This window comes from Chionomys nivalis, chromosome 5 (assembly GCF_950005125.1).
Source record: "Chionomys nivalis chromosome 5, mChiNiv1.1, whole genome shotgun sequence".
NCBI lineage: Eukaryota > Metazoa > Chordata > Mammalia > Rodentia > Cricetidae > Chionomys > Chionomys nivalis.
Genome location: NC_080090.1, coordinates 27,201,944 through 27,218,644, shown reverse-complemented (window position 1 = coordinate 27,218,644; position 16,701 = coordinate 27,201,944). Strand labels below are relative to the sequence as shown.

The 16,701-nt window shown below is 43.8% G+C and overlaps 1 protein-coding gene across 2 annotated transcripts in view; it reads right to left on the bottom strand.

The window, feature by feature from the left end:
* Cacna2d3 (calcium voltage-gated channel auxiliary subunit alpha2delta 3) overlaps positions 1-16,701 on the bottom strand; it is an 840,411-nt gene that overhangs the window by 89,120 nt on the left and 734,590 nt on the right. For both annotated transcript variants that reach the window (XM_057770101.1, XM_057770100.1), the window contains 2 exons: positions 5,646-5,707; positions 4,495-4,539 (listed from right to left, as the gene is read on the bottom strand). In XM_057770101.1, the coding sequence (XP_057626084.1) occupies positions 4,495-4,539; positions 5,646-5,707 (107 nt within the window). The remainder of the gene's footprint in view (positions 1-4,494; positions 4,540-5,645; positions 5,708-16,701) is intronic.

Below are 16,701 nucleotides of genomic sequence, written 5' to 3'. Positions count from 1 at the left end.
AGCTGGCTGCCCTTGCCTTCCCCATTACTTGTTGTGTCTTCTCATTATAGACCAACTATCAAATCAAGAGACCAAATTCTGGGCTGTGGAGAAGGCACGGTGGTTAAAGTGCTTGCTTTACATGGATGAGGAGGGGAGCTCAGATTCCCCAGAAGCCAAGTAAATGCTGGGTAGGCATGGAAGGTCCTCTGTAATTCCAGCCTCAGAAGGCAGAGACAACGGGGAGCTACAGATAGAGCTGGCTTGGGATATCATCTATATCAGTGAGCCCGAAGTTTGGTTGAGAGACCATGCCTCAGTGTATAAAGCAGAGGATCAAGCCAAGATGATTTCTGATTCTGCCATCAACCAAGGCCTTCAGTGTACATGCACATGTGCACGCGCACACACACACACACACAGAGAGAGAGAGAGAGAGAGAGAGAGAGAGAGAGAGAGAGAGGATAGTCAGACATACAGAGATAGAAAGAGAGGAGAAACAATCATTTAAAAAATCACCACTTGCAAAGGGGTAACTCCCAAAGCCATGCAGTCATGTCCAGTAGGATTCATCTATGACCTTTCTTATAGTAGCTATTGAACAATCCTCTGACCTACAAACTCAGCGTCTTGGTTGTCTCCGGATAAGGAGGGATCCAGTTGCTTGGCTGTAGCCCTGTTCAGCTCTGTCTTCATTCAAGGAATTTTTCATATACCAGAGGACATTCTACCAATACTCAAAAAGTCTTGCTGATTCATAGCCTGCATCAATCCCTGTCTCTTTGGAAGAAGCATAGAGCTACATTGATCATGAAGATTTTGAATTCTCACAGTGCAGCCATTAACCCTCCTCTGCCTCTGCAGAGTACTGGTGTTGTCCATAAGTGCTGGGGATGATAGGCAGGTGATTGGGCAAAAAGTCGCTGTACTGCTGGGTATAGAAACAGGAGGTAAGCATGGCCTTTCTGTCCTCAGTGTCAACCATGTCTTCTTTGTAAGCCTGGTGCCCTTGCAGGAGTATTATCTGCCTGCACATCCTTTCTCATGCATTGGATATAATTTCCAAATGTCCTTCCTTTCTTCATCTTCTAATGATTTGAATGTCACTCTGACTGCTGTGTCAAGCTCTAGACAGCATATGTCTTGGTTGGTAAAAAGCATATGTGTATCTCTCCTCCTCCCCCAAAGTACCATGGAAGCAGTCTTCCTACTCCGCCCTTTGAGGTCAGCCAGGTACTTCCTCCCAAGAAGGACCTAGTCAACATCTCATGAGGGAATGTGTCCATGCCTGAAGAGTTCTTTCAAAGGCTCTGAAGTGGGCATTCACCCTCTGTGGACTGGAGCTCCTTAGAACTCTTCCTCATTCACATGACTGGGTCCTGCCAACCACATGTTTATAGCACATCCTAGCAACCTAAGACACCCTACTACAAGGTATAAATATGTTTGTCCACATACCCCAGCCACCCTGACAGCACACACTTGCTGGGGCCCAGAGCGTATTGATGGGGAAACAAAGAAGATGTAGGGTCCCTTAGTCACTGTGTGTCTGAGCAGTCTAAGAAAGTGGACCATTCTCAGTATGATGGCACAGACAGAATCATGGCTTCAGAATGAGCCTTGAAGTTAATTTTAATATAGGATTTGATGATTTAAGGCCAACTGGGGAAGAGAAAGGATATAAGATAGCTTCCATTGGTCGAATTAAAAGTCACAAAATAGCATTATGTGGCAGGTTTTTTTGTGAAAAAAAATGGCACTAGGTCAAAGTGGGAAGTCAGGGCTAGCTTTCCCATGTAAAGTGATGTGAATTGGTTGCCTAGAGTCAAAACTTAAGAGCCAAAAGCAAAATGAAAGAAAAGCTCAAAGTGTACAGAGGGCCATGAGCATCAGACCCAATATACCTACCACGGGGGGAGGGGGCAACTTAAGGCTTACTTTACAAAGTATGTGACCCTTCAGGACATGGGTATCTCTCGTAGGCATGAGAGAATGAGCATGGTACTAATAAGGGCATTGTAGCCCGTGTTTGTTATGCCTTAGTGTGTGTGCCATTGTCACGTGGGACTCCAGGCCCAGGTGAGTCACCACTCTGTGGGAAGAAGAGTTTGGGGCACGTTTCTGGTTGACGGCTAGCAGCAGTGAGTGTGTGCCTTTTCTAGGAGATATGGCAGAGTCTTTCCTACCTTCCCACGCATTCTTCACTGCAGCTCTGGATATTTCTACACCCACCATCTGGTTGAAGAAGCAGGGGCAAAGAAATGCTTGGAAAATTGCTCAAGGTCACATTGCTACGTACTTTCCGAGCCCTAGTTAGAATCGCGACAGTTTAACTCCGTGGCTTGCAGCTTTAAACAGCACGCTACACCACCTACCACCCACACTAGCAGTCAGGAGGCAACCAGCACAGCGGATGTTTCCGCGCTCAGGTGGAGCTCTGCCTTCACTTGTTTTTATGTAGGGAATACACCTAGGCGGTGTGAGCTGTAAAGAAAAAATACCACCTCTTGTGTTCATAACCCGTTTAAACAACTCTGCCAACGTGCAGCCAAATACTGTTTCATCTGACCAAGTTTCCAAACAAGCACCCATCCTTCCATCCAGCTAGTGAACCAACTGTTCTCCTTTCTCTTACTGCAGCTTGGATTTGCAGCAATTCCCCTGTAGTCTGCAACACACCCTTTAGTGCCATCTGTGCACTCCAGGGAGGCAGGGGATGGAGTTCAACCCAACAGCTGGTTCTAACATGGTGAGATGTCTTAAAGTCAGAGGGGAACTCTAAGCCCCCATGCCTACCATGTGAAAGTTATCCCCAAGCTTACTGAAAAGGGGTGTTGATCATTCCTTGGGAGAAATTAGTTTTGATCGGATGGTCAGAAACAGTTGGGATTCTGCTGGGAACATGGCAGACTGGCTTTTGCTCTGTGGATGTGGTGACTCATACAATGACAGTGTTATGGTAACAGTTTTTCTTTTAAGCTGGCCGCTAGACCTCTGGGAATCAAACCTTTTGTTGTTGTTGTTCTAACTCATTCCTAGACTCCCTTTTATAATGATGCTCTTGTTTTCCATTTGCCTACTTTTAAAAACTCTACCTCTAGCCTATATTTTCAGGGTTGGAATTATGTTTGGTAAACGTTCCTGAGATCCTTGAGGTAACAAGAAGGACCTGTAAATATCTGATTATAAAGTTTAGTTGAGGGATTGACTGATGTTTAGCTGAAGCAGAGAGAAGGAGAGTCAACCTAAGCAGAAAGGCCACCGTGATTCAGCCCAATGGGCAGGTTTAAGACTGTGACACATTAATTTCTTCCATTGCTGACCCAAGTGATTCAAATTCCTACCTCCAAAGGAAGGAGGGGGAAGGGAGAAAGATGGAATAATCTTAGGTAGAAATGGCATGTTTGAGTGAAAAACTGTGAGTCCAGAGTTTTCAGCTTTAGATTTATAGTTCACTAATTACACAAAATGAACCAAACCAATCATTTATCTAATTGGCCTTCTGCTCATTTTCTTTCCTTCCACTCCTTTAATCCCATGGCCACGCTGGTTCTTTCTGCCAGGGTCTCATGACATGGTCCTGGCTGGCCAGGAACTTTCTCTACAGACCAGGCTGATGTGGGTTTCCCCTCTGTATGCTGTGAATATCATTGGTTGATAAAGGAACTACTTTGGGCCTATAGCAGAGCTATAGGGAAACTGAGCTAGGTAGGGATGGGGAACACTAAACTGAATGCTGGGAGAAGGGAGGCAGAGTCAGAGAGAAGTCATGTAGCCCACCAGAGAAAGACAGCCGAACTTTAGCCAGTAAGCCACAGCCATATGGCAATTAATAAAAATAATATAGATTAATATAATGGGTTGAATTAATATGTAAGAGTTAGCCAATAAGAAGCTAGAGCTAAGGGGCCAAGCAGCGATTTAAATAATACAGTTTCTGTGTGATTAGTTTGGGGCTAAGTGGCAGGGAACTAACTAGCGGCCTTCTTACTGCACCAGGCTGGCGTTGAACTCAGTATGCCCCTCCTGCCACCACCTCTTGGATGGGTTCTGGGATTACAGCCATACACCACCTTGGCCTGCTTCATCTTTGATTTCTTACCTGTAAAAAGAGCCAATAGCTCTACCTAGTTCACCTAGTGCTCTGATGGTGGGAAGAAGATGAGGCATGGAGACAAAACTGTAGGCTCTCATGCAATCTTTAAGTGGGAGTAATATATATTACTTCCTGTAAATAGAACACCAGCATTCCAATACCACAGTTCAGGAAATATCTAAAATGTATTTCTCTGGCTTTCAGAACCAAACTGTGTTTAATTTAATTGGGGATAGGAGGATGAAACAAATGTCCTCCTTCTCTCTCTCTCTCCCTCTGTGTGTGTGTGTGTGTGTGTCTGGAGGCTGGCCCAGAGTGATGTGTCAGACCTGGCTCTATTTACCGCAGCATTCCTTCTGTCAGAATGCACCATTTAACACTCCCCTTTGGCTAGGACCATGGCCAGGAGGCCACCTTACCTCATCATCGCAGCTAATGGAGCATCTGCCATCCAGGGAGGCACACTGTGGGGGAAGGAAGCAAGGAGCCATATTACTGGGTCATCCCAGCATTTGATGCGGCTGCTGCCTAGCTATGGAGGTCATGGCCTGTGATGTAAGTACCAAGTTTCATCCTAAGGGAATGTTTCTAGATGAGACTTGGCTGTACTCTCTGGAGTGCGCACAATTCAGAATCATAGTATCAAAGACACAATGTGGGGAGGGCTGGCTCTTTTCCACACCTCTAAATTATGTTGTCATTCAACACTGATGATATCTCCTAAAGATCTCAGATCTTTTGGTAACAAAAGATATAATTATGTCATTATTTAATTTAAGACTATTTCTCAATGACTTTAAAAGGAAACTCTTGTTTATGTTCTTAGTTTGTAGTTTCCTATCATATCATAATTTAAGAAATGATAAGCTCCTTATTCATCCATCCTTCGGTGGGTCTCTAGGTTGATTCCATATTGTGAATATTGCACATTAAATATGGAATTGCTCGCTTGCTTTTTGTGTGCTGATTCCATTTTCGCTGGAAATATACTTCTACCATTTATAACTGGGCAGGTAGAAGCAACTTAGTGGTTGCCATTTCTCCGTTTCTGTTGAATACTGGGCAGACACCCCTGGGAGTCTTAGTTCAAACAACACAGCAAGGGGAAAGAATGCCCTTGGAAGATTTCCCAAGGGGCAATAGCCCCTTGAAGTCTTTGGGCCAGAAAGGCAGATGCTTGATTCAACAAAGCAGGTCATATGATGGCCTTCTACAGTATGATAAGAAGAAGCACAAATTACAAGCTGGGCATCACATGTGATTAGAATAAACCTGCCCTGGAATAGCAAAAGACCCCAATATTAAGAGAGACACTCTTTCTATAAAGTCACTCTCCTCTTTGCCTTATCCCAATGGTCCCTGGGAGCAAGTCTCCTGCTCTGCCCAACCTGTGGCATCTAACATGCCGGCAGCCTGATCTGTGATGGAAATGAAAGGTACTCTGAGGAGCCGGCAATCCATCTCACCAACGTTCACCACAAATCTGGTGCTGCCCGAACCAGCTCCCGATACAGTGACACCTGTGCACCAACAATGCAGCTAATGCTGCGGGATGCCAGGGAGCACTTACCTGTCTGCTGGCAGTCCAGAACTTCCTCTGGAAGAATTCGAGTTTCATCTGAATGCCTACAGCTGGGATAGATTGTAAATAAAACAAAACATCAGAGATCACTTTACACAACTATTTCAGTTTGTCATTGGAAATTATCTGTCATGGCGAGAGCTGACGTAAACATACCAGAAACAAACTAACAGTGAACCATACACCTATGACCTTATAGCACTGACGTTTCTTCTTCCAGGTCAGGGAGTCCCAAGAGTCACTGCACTCAGAACTCAGTCACAAACTGAACTCAGTGTTCTTTATAGCGGTGTTTCTTCAGTGTGCATTCCTAAATTTCATCTATTGTGGCACCACCACAAGCTCAATGACATTTGTCATAAAAAAAAAAGATACCCAGAAGCTAAATATCTCTAGTTCCTTTCGCGGCTGTTACTTTCGGGACCCAATATATTCTGCACGGTGTTCATTTTTGTTTGTTTGTTTGTTTTGTTTTTCTTGTCTGTTTGTTTAGAGACACACCATCTGAAAGGCAGCAGTCATGAGGCTGGTATCTACAAGGGAGCCACTTTCTAGGAATGTGACTTGACTTCACTGGACCCTAGGCCCACACCCTGGTGCACATCTTTCCCAGGAGGTAAAGAGAATAATATACAGCTCTGTGTGTCTATAGAAATCTTTCTGCCTTTCTCACGTAATAGTAAAAGCTAGCTGCAGCAGCAGACACTGAGAGGAAAGGAATTGTAGGCAGTGGCTGTCGGTGGAAGCTTACAACCAGCCCATGAACAGGCTCGTCATATGTCTGCCCAGAAAGCCACGTCAGCATAACTTAGACAGCGAAACGGTCAGGGCCCAAATCTCATCAGATGGTAATAATACTTCACAAGAGTTCAAAGAATGATTCGGCAGGACTGGCAGGGGTGGGGTGGGGAGGCTGGGGTAGCCTGTAACTCAGTGTAATCCTGTACACTGGCCTGGTGTGCATGGCCTTTCCAGGATTTCCATGATGTTGTACATTGCCTGTGTGCTATTTATCTTTCCTTCAACACTGATGATAATGTCAAACTAAACAATAACACCAAAAGAAAATGCAAGTAGTTAAAAAAAAAAAAAAGAATCTCACGGTGATAGTATAGGTGGAATTACATAGAAAGACGAGGACTCAAAGCCAATCATTGTTCACAGTTGGTTCCCAACAGAATGGAAGCCCCTGGGAGCTCTAAGGAAAAGCACCTATGCCAGCGTATCTTCCTCTCCTTGTTAAGTTCACTTAGCTCAGACTTAATAGAGATGTAAATTGAGCCATAGTTTTTCTCTGGAGTCTTTAGCACCCTGACTCTACAGACCTAATAGCAGACTTGGGCCCCTGGTTGAGCTTCCCATCCAGGGAAAATATCTTGGAGTCTGGGGGACATTTGTAGCATTTCAGATACAAAGTGTCTTTCAAAATGCCTACCAGGCTAAAGCAGGGTGCATACTAACACGTGGCTGGGATTTGCTCAGGTGTACCAAGAGCCAAGGGCTGTATCCTTTACTACAGAAAAGCTTGGGACAAGCACTTGTGGTTTTTGCCAAAGTCAGGTAGGAGCTGACAGCAACTGACTTCAGAGAAGAGGGCCTCAACGTTGCTGCTGGAGATGGCAACTGGTATCTAGGAGGAGCAAGGAGGCTTTCTGTCTTCTTCTTTACAGCTCGCCAGCTGCCCTCCCTGGCACTGAGAAACTCTAATGTCAAGAGCGTGACAAGCTGCAATGAGAATTCCCATCCTATAGGATGAGAATACAGAAATTCCTGAACAGTAAGTACACAGCAACCTCCCCATAGTGTTTCTCCTTCCAACCATTCAGGGTTGTCTTACTGCCTGCCACCTCCTGTGTTTCCCCAGCGGTGCCCTTTCGGAGCACCCTCCCATCTTCTGGCAGGACCCCTTATTCACCTCCCTAATGAGTCTAGCTGCTCCCTCCAGGCTGTTTATCCATCCCACATACTTGGAGTCTGCTATCATCTGCCTCCATTGGTCCTGCACCCCATCTCCTCAAGGCAATTTAATCTTTCCTCATGAGTCAGTTCCTCTGCCCCATTAATCATACAGGCAGGCCGACTTTCTCTGATCTCTCTCCAATGATCTGCATCCTTGCCCTAGGCTTGATGCCCTAACCAAGACACCGCTCCTCTGGCTCATTCGCCTCTGCGCCAAGAGGCTACTGTCCAGAGATCCTAGGATCCTGAGGGTAACTTGTCTGCCCAGTTGCACATAGCTATGTTCCTGTTGGCTACCCCCATGCCAACTCCAGCAGCATAGCGTTGGCTCCTATATCACATTTGGACTTCCAGGGTTTTCATCTAGACTTTTGGATGCTTCTCTATGATTCAGAGACTCATAATCACATTGGTGGGTTGAGTTGATGACGTTTTTCCCCCCCGCTGATCTTTACCGTGCTAAGCTCTGTGTTGGGTGCTACTTGAAATGAGATCACTAACCCTGTCAGCATCCTGCTGAGAAATAGCTCCATGGTAAGGGCTGCACTATAGGCAGAAGCAAAGAATTCTAGGATATGAAGTGGGCTAAGGGATCTGTGCATGTTATGGCAAGGAGATCTAACTCAAGGCAAAATAGGAATCAAGAGGAAACAGGAATCTAAATGGAGGAAACAGCACGAGCAAAGGCAGGGAGTCTTTAAGACCACGAGGCTTTGAGGATTGAAAAGAGAAGGCACAGAGACCTGGGTGTTAGTCCAAGGCATATGAAGACTTCCCCGTAGGCTGGGGATTAGCTCAGGGCCCAATCTAGCCATGTTTTGTAAATAAAGTTTTATTGGAACAGTCATTTGTTTACATACTGTCTGGGCCTATAATGCTAAAGCTGAGGAATTACAGCAGAGACAGAATGGCCCACAGAGCCTAAGCATTTACTGTTTGCCCTTCACAACAAAACCACCGCTGACATTTGCTGTAGGTATGATTAAAGGTACGTACAGATGCAGCAGAACCCGCTTCGGAGTTTTGAACACCCACTCAAACACTTGCAGAACAAATGCCAGGCAAAGGGCCCAAACAGTGGGCCACAGGACTGTGCACAAACTGTGGCCAAAGGTGCACAGGGTTTACTATTTCTTAAGCATGGAAATGATTTAGAGTACAACCAAACAATAAAAAATAGGGGTAAAACACGGGGCCAAGCATGACTCGGTTTCCTTTGTTTTGTTCCACATGTTTTTCCTTTTCAACTCTTATCAGAGAAAGCATTTTTACCTCAGCGAGCCCACGCCTTACACTATCCGCCACAACCTAAGTGGAACCTGAGGTCTTTCTCATGCCCATCTGTTTGGTTCTTTCAACAACATTTCAAGCCCTAACAGTATATTCTGCTTCAAGTCGATCTTACTAATTTAATAAGGAAAACAAGGGCAGAAAATGCTTTGGTGAAACTCAAATCCCAAGGAGAGCTCAGAAAATAAAAACACCATTGCATGGGTTTGAAATTTTTTAGACAGTCCAGAAAATCATGAACATATTTTCCTGGAGTCCGCGGTACTCCTCACTTCCATGGGATTAGAATGTTTCAGAGCTCCTAGCTCATAACCTCCATTATAAGAACATGGGTTGCTTTCGCATACAACACTGAACATACCCACAAACAGTATTCCACAGGATCCTTTCCAATGTGCTTCCCGAGATGAGCTGAACATTTGCGGGTAGACTTCAGAATTCAGCAAACCATCAGACTTGTTAGGAGCATTGTTATCCTGAAGACCCCCAAGCCCATTCCCCCGAAATACTCGAATATCTCAGGCCCAAGCATCTCTTTGGATCTGAACTATACAGATGATGGCTTCTGCAACTCTTGTCATTGTGATAATAAGACATGGGTACAAACCAGCTCAACATCATACAACTCAGACCTTCCCTGAATGTCTTCCTTCTAGACTTTTCTCTTTACCCTGTCTTGTAACATTTTACCCCCTCTACCCAATTCCATCCTCTATTTTTTGTTTCTGTATCCATCAGAAGCCCAATCAGTGCTAGGCAGGGGGTTAGTTGTCAAACGATGCAAGATACAATAGCAAGGGCTGGTCGATTGTGGAGGGCTGTCTCACCACTGAAGAGAGCCAACCCTGGACTGACAGAGGTCTTCACAGAGCACCACTCATGACTACTTGGCTATTAGAATGCCTGTGGTCCATTCATTTTGAATACAGGTGCAGGCAGCTACCTCTGGTGCTAAGATTCTGTGCTATCAAAATCGATGGCTATTGGTGATGTGGCTATGTAAATTAAAAGTGAATATAATTTATCCCTGGGCTCCTTAGTTACATGAGTCACATTTTCTGAGGGCGATAGCTTTGTGACCCCAAAAGGTCACTGTACTAATCTAGAACATTTTCACCTTTGCAAAAAGTTCTATTGTACAGTAACCAGCAATCACAAGAGGGATGGAAGGTAAAGTTCTCTGAAGGCCCTGCCCATATTATCCCTTCCTAGAGGTGAAAGGAATGAGGATGGCATATGTATGGAGAGCTCCGAGAGTTCAGATGAGATACGTCTTCCATCACGATTCAACTTGGTTCTGCAAGGGGAAATTGTTAATTATCTTGAGAAAACCCCCAAGAAATTAATGCAATATGCTCAATATGGCTACCACCCCCAAGACTGATTTATTTTGCTTTATAAAATTTGAGAATACAAATTACATTTCCAGTGCTATTATATTCAAATGCACTCAAGATGAAATCATGCCTGCATCTCATATCACGTTAATAGACATGCATTCAAGAGTAATCTGAAACTCACCAAGTAACAATGTCACATGTAAAATTAGAAATAAAATAACATTTTCATATTGTATTCATTTAGAAATCATTTTCTGCAGGCTTGGCCTCAACGTGCAATCTACCCCTAGGAGCACAAATCCAGTTTATAAAATAGCATTCACCAGGCCTGGCATGAAAGCTTCAACAAACACCCCAGTTTCTAAACACGCTCTGTACCTCCAGCCATAAAATAGGTCCACATGCACTTGGAAGGCTCATCCATGAGACAGAAAAGCAATGCCAGCACCACCAATGAATTATAATGAAGTGTGGTGCTGGGGAATTGTTGGTGAGTCCAGTTTCTAAGACTACTGCTCTGAGCCTCAAGGACATCACTTTACTTCCTTCCTCCATAAGGAGACCCTCACTGCCTCATTTCTGGAAGAAAAAAACGTGGGGCAAGGATAAGACTATAAAACACAACGTGTGTTAGACTGATCTCATGAGATCACAGAATTGATTACGTTATGGTACAATGTGTTTCCGGTTCTTTGATCCTCTTCTATCTCAAAACTGATGAACCTTTAGTGACCATATGTTGAGAATAAACACAAAACACATCTATGATAAACCCGAACTGTCTGTAAACTGAAATGTTCTGTAGGGTTCACAAGATCATGGCACGCAAGCTCTTTAGGATGACCGAGAGGAATGCTCCACCATGCAGATGGTGCCGGCGGCGCCTCTAGAATGATACACATTCAGTGCAAGGCCAGAGGAGTCAGGGCAGAGGACCCAAGAGGGTTATTATCATTGCCATGGCCACCACAGAGCTCTGTGTGCTCCCTGGCCGTATATCCAGGCATCAAGAGTTTAAAAGACTTGGGACTTACTGACAATTGGGGACAATAATCATTTCTTTCTGACTTACAAGTGGAGTAATATCCTGCAGCTTCCCTGTGCTCACCTGCCACAGATGGAAAACTTCTCAAAGATTTTGACCCATGAGTTGAACCCGTGATTGGAAGCTATCTCTTTGTTATAGAGAATGAAAGTGTAGTAAAATAATAAACGCAACAGGTGAGGAGCCTTTCCCACACCACTCCTCTCTTGAGAGTAGAACTTTGATTTCTGGAACCAAATGTCCACCCAGGTTTTCTCCTCTAGAAAAACCAGTCCTCTGCTGGACAGACTTTTCAAGCAAATTGATGGTTATTACAAATGCTGGGTTAAAATCCAGGACTGAAGAGATGGCTCAGAGGTTAAGAGTATTGACTGCTCTTCCATGGGTTCTGAGTTCAATTCCCAGCAACAATATGGTGGCTCACAACCAGCTATAATGAGATCTGATGTCTTCTTCTAACATTGTATACACAATAAATAAGTGTTTTTTAAAGAATCTCCTATCCAGTTCCAGCCCACACTTTGACAGTATCCCTGAATTGTTCTCCCTTTGTACACAATGACAAAGATTGCTCTATGCGATAGGAGAAAAGAAAAAAAAAAGCCAGGCATACTAGGGTTCCAACTTGTCTTAATTAACAGTCCATCGAAATAGTTGTTAGCCAAGCCACATTTGTTTAAATGTTTTCTTTTGTTTGTTTTCAAAACAGTTAATTGCAAGTAGAACTAACAAGGAAAAGGAATCTACTTCGGAAGATTTCACAATAAACCCAGGTCTTGGAATAAGGCCACTAGTGGCATTGGAGTGTTGAAGGAGAGAACTCTGACCTTCACCGCACCAGTGCACGTCTATTCCAGAGGCCTGAGGATGTCCAGAGAGAGAGCTTCCCACAGGAATAGCAACTGAAAACTTTAATGGGAATTATGACATAGCTCATCTGCAAAGTATTTCATGTGAAGGCTTTAATGAATCACATGATGGAATGTTGGGCAGAAGAAGACAACCGAAATCCTGGGACTAATTTGGGTGAAACTGAGAACAGAGCATCCTTGCAAAGTCTGGAGGGGCAGCTGCTCTACTGTCCCTTGGGTGTCAGGCTGAAGGACCCACCGTTTTCTTAAAACACTGTCAGTGAGCGAGGCCAAGTAGTCACAACCTTTAGAGAAATACAGGTCAGAGCAGTTTGTGTTCATCAGAATCTTGGGAAGGTCTGGAAACGCATCTTTAAAGGGAGGCATTATTGCAGAAACAAGGGGAAAATCTCATAGTGGCAGACACGCCGCATATTTTAGCTGATACCAAATGAAGAACCAGAAGGATAAAAGGGGAGGAGGTACTTGGAATATTAGCCCCCTTACCAAATGCATAGTTCACTTCAGAAGCATTCCCTGCGGTGTGTGGGAGGTAAAGGTTCTCGTACTGTGGAGTAAAGCTTTTAAATAATGAAGAGATGTGTGATGTATGTCTGTGCTGAAAGGGAGGGAGGAGAGATGGGGCTCATGTTATCTCTCGATTGACAAAACCATGGTGGAGGATTTCCTTTGAAGACACATAGCTGTGGAAGTCTGTTTTAATCTAGAAATTTTCTCAACCTACTGTCTGAGCCTGACTGACTTCTTGGGGACATGTGGAAGAAGGCCAGGTGTCTCGGCTCCCACACCTCTTTTATGGCCACTTCTCATTCCGGTCAGAGTTTCTTGGGAACGGTCACTGTTAGCAAAATCTAATAAATGACAATTATACATGCTTCCTCCATTTGGGTTCTAATTACTTGACTGAATCAATGTTGAAAAGAATTAACAGGACTTGAGGAATGGAATAATAATTTTTTCTTTACCCCGGAGGTAATCTGGAAGCATTTTCCAGACTTCATTTGCAGAAACCTATATTCCCCCAGCTTTCCAAGGCTGCTGGACCTGGCATTGAAAGTTTTTTGTCAGATCATTTTATGCTCACACAACTCTTCAAATAATATAATTTCAACAGAGTTTTCAAGGCAATGCATAAAGAGTTGATTCGCATCCCTTCGCCCTTTCAGAGAAAAACACTTAAGCCTCGGGTTTCATTGTATTTTAATCGGGACTACACAAATCATTGCCTATTAAGAAAATTATAAGCTCCATATTATAGGTCCCTAGTCAATAATTCTTATTAGGTCGCCACCTAATAACATTCACCAAAGACATTATAACAAAATCAGGGGTCAAATTTCTAAACATTTCAAAACCCATAATAGAAAGGCCACATACATTTGCCAAACACCTCTGAGCTGAATGTTTGTTACTGTGTTTAATACAAAGCAACAGTAAAAATATTCTCATGGGCAGCCACAAAGCCGGGGGTATGGCTCAGTCCTCCAATTGTGAAGCTCATGTTACAGGGCATGTAGAAGGAAAGGGGAATTGACCAGACACTCAGCTCCGGGGGGGGGGGGGACCCTGGACCCTGGGTCTATTGCAAAGCTGCCAAGCTCTGGTTCCCTGTAGGGATGTGTGGGAACTATGGTGACTTGGGGTCCACCCCATGTGCAGTGGGTAGAAAGGGAGTTCTAGGGTTCGGCTCAGCTCAGCACCTTGTGAGGAAGCTATGTAGATGTTCTGTGTTCTTGATGCTGCTGCCGCAGAATATGCAGATCTACACTTCTTAGAAAAGAAGTTGTGCCCGGACTAATGTATAGAAGTGCCAGATAAAATATTTTTGACTTGCTAAATTTGGTAACCAGAACCCACCCAGAGGTCACATGGCATAACTGCAGGTGACCTTCAGTGGCCTCAAGGGCAATGTTAGCCCTGGGAAGGCTGAGATAGCTTGCATCTGCAACCTAATTCAGGGTTGGGAGCCAAGGACACCTCTATCAATGTGACACCCATGATGTAAATAGTGGTTTCACAAAATGAAATTCTTATCCAGAAAGATAAGTTTAGTCAAAAAAATTTTTTTTTTACAAAATATATCCCAAATTGCAATATCCAAACAGCAGTCCTTATTAGGATAATATGGTTTGATGAGGAAATTGCTTATTTTTAAATAACTATCACTTTACCAAGATTCCAAAAAGTCTGACTTGTCTTGAAATATCACACTGGTGGGGATCCTGATCAGATTCTCAAACTCTTTAATATCTGCTTCTTCTTCCAGATACAAGGGCATTAGCGTTGCTTCTATTGTGGAAGTGAGTGGTGACACTTTTGCCATTACTAGTAAGAAACAATTGCACTATTGGCGCCACAGAATAGTTGGATGTTATGGTCAATAGTTCTGCCAGGTTAAATTCCCTTCACAGCATCCGTCAAGATCTAGCATTAAGTTACAGAATATACACCATTTATTGTTTTGATTCCCCTCACCAGCTGGTTGAGGGTTGAAGTTGTGGTTGGAGAAAATCTGAGTCAGGGAGGCCAGAACTTTAGCAAGGTAAACACAAGAGGATGCAAGGTTCAGCGGTTGTTTCTAAGTTTTCCAATGTGGTGGATATGGAAACACCTGTATTTTTCTATCAAACATCAGAGGCATTGACGCTGGGTAAGATACTACGCCATCTCCTGTCCTCTCTAACACATGTAATAAACTTGAAAGCTCAAGAAACTTAGTATGGTAAATTCCAGCATGCATCTACTTCCAAATAAATTAATGCATGCAACATTTTTTCACTGTTCATAGTATTTTTGTATTCTGTAAGACATCCCATAATGAAAATTAGTTCATAAATCTGGATATGAAAACACAGGGGCCAAGGAGATGATTTAGCAGTTACGGGCACTCTCTGTGCTTTCAGGGGACCTGAGTTTGGTTCCAATACCCTCATTGGGTTGTTCACAACCATCTAGTTCTGGTCTCCACAGGTTCCTGCACACATGAGGTGCACATAAAATCATGTACATACATATTCACATAATCATTAAATCTTTTAAAAAGTTGATAGCACATAATAATAGTAGTATTACTAGAATTTTATTTTTGAGACAAGGTCTTGCTATGGAGCACTGACTAGCCTTGAACTTCTAACCTTTTGTCTCAGTGCCCTGAGTGCTGAGATTTTAATTGTGTGTATTCTTCTCCAACTAATACAATAATTAATATTGTTATTAGACATTCTATTATGTGTGGGGTGTCAGCCAGAGGTATTAGAGACTTCACTGGCAAACTTCAAGAGGCCTGCAGTGACTATCATTCCCAGCCATATGAGACTCTAAGAAGACCAAGAATCAGAGAAGGAAGTTGTGTTGGAACTCATAGATAGGAATGTAGTCTTCATTCTTGATTTCCTCATCCAACAAAGTCAAAGATAAGGACTTTTGATTTTTGACATGCTCTCAGTACCTTCTGAATATGTCATATAAGATGCAGATTGGAGGTCTCAACAAAAGTCATTTGCCATTCTCCATTCAAGACTCAAGAATTTTCATGGCACTGATCAAATTCAAGTTGATTTTGACTTGTTCAGGCCTTGATGAAGGCTTCTGTGACTTAGCCATGATCTTGGCATTACTCTGAGAGCTACCAATGGTACACAAAAGTTTATGTAACTCTTCCTTGAAGGGACAGTGTCACTGTCATGAGTGGAAATTCACAAGAATGCAGTAAGCAGGGATAAGGGAGACGGAGAGAGCATTTTAGGTCAGATGCAAAATCTTACGCTGTCAAAGGGAATGGGGCTTTGGAGAACTATCCATCCGTGTGTTGACGCAAGTGATGAAGTTGAATGTCCCTAATTTTTACAAGACATGGACAGGATTTAATAAGGAAGTGCAAACAAAGCTGGTGATCATTCTGGAGCTAGCCTGTCATCAGCAGAATTGCCTTCTTGGTGGTGGGTCAACAAGACCATCCTTTTCTATCTTTATCCAGAATCACCAGTTCATTTTACCATGGAAAGGATGACTCCACTGCATTCAGCCAAAGGAACAGCATGTATGTATGAGCTGGGCCTGCTTCCCTCTGGCCATCTCGACTCTCCAAAGTCAAACACCTGGGTGGCAGATGTGTCCAGCTACAACAGACCCTCCCAGAACAGCTGCACACAAGGCGCCCGAGTCAGGAGGGAGGAAGGAACCCAGATACATTAACAAGAAGGGCAGGCAGGGCTCTGGAGTAATCAAGCATCCTTTCCCAAACTTCCTGGAATCTCAGGACCTTGGATGTTTGGGAACCAACCCTGGAGTGATGGATACTAGTTTTGTCCCTTAGTTTAATCAGGCAGATGCAGAGGCTGAAAAAGCCATCTCCTGTTATTAAGAGATTGCTCCCAAGCACACACTTGGAAGTTTGAAGGACTTTCTTTAGGGTTCCTTCAACGGTCTGTATTGGGAAGGTCTCTTGAGGTGGGCTGTGGGGCAACGATGGGCCTTCACTTTTGATTGACAGGGAAGTTTGAACCCTTGTAAGCAAGGACTACACCTAAGGGCTCAAC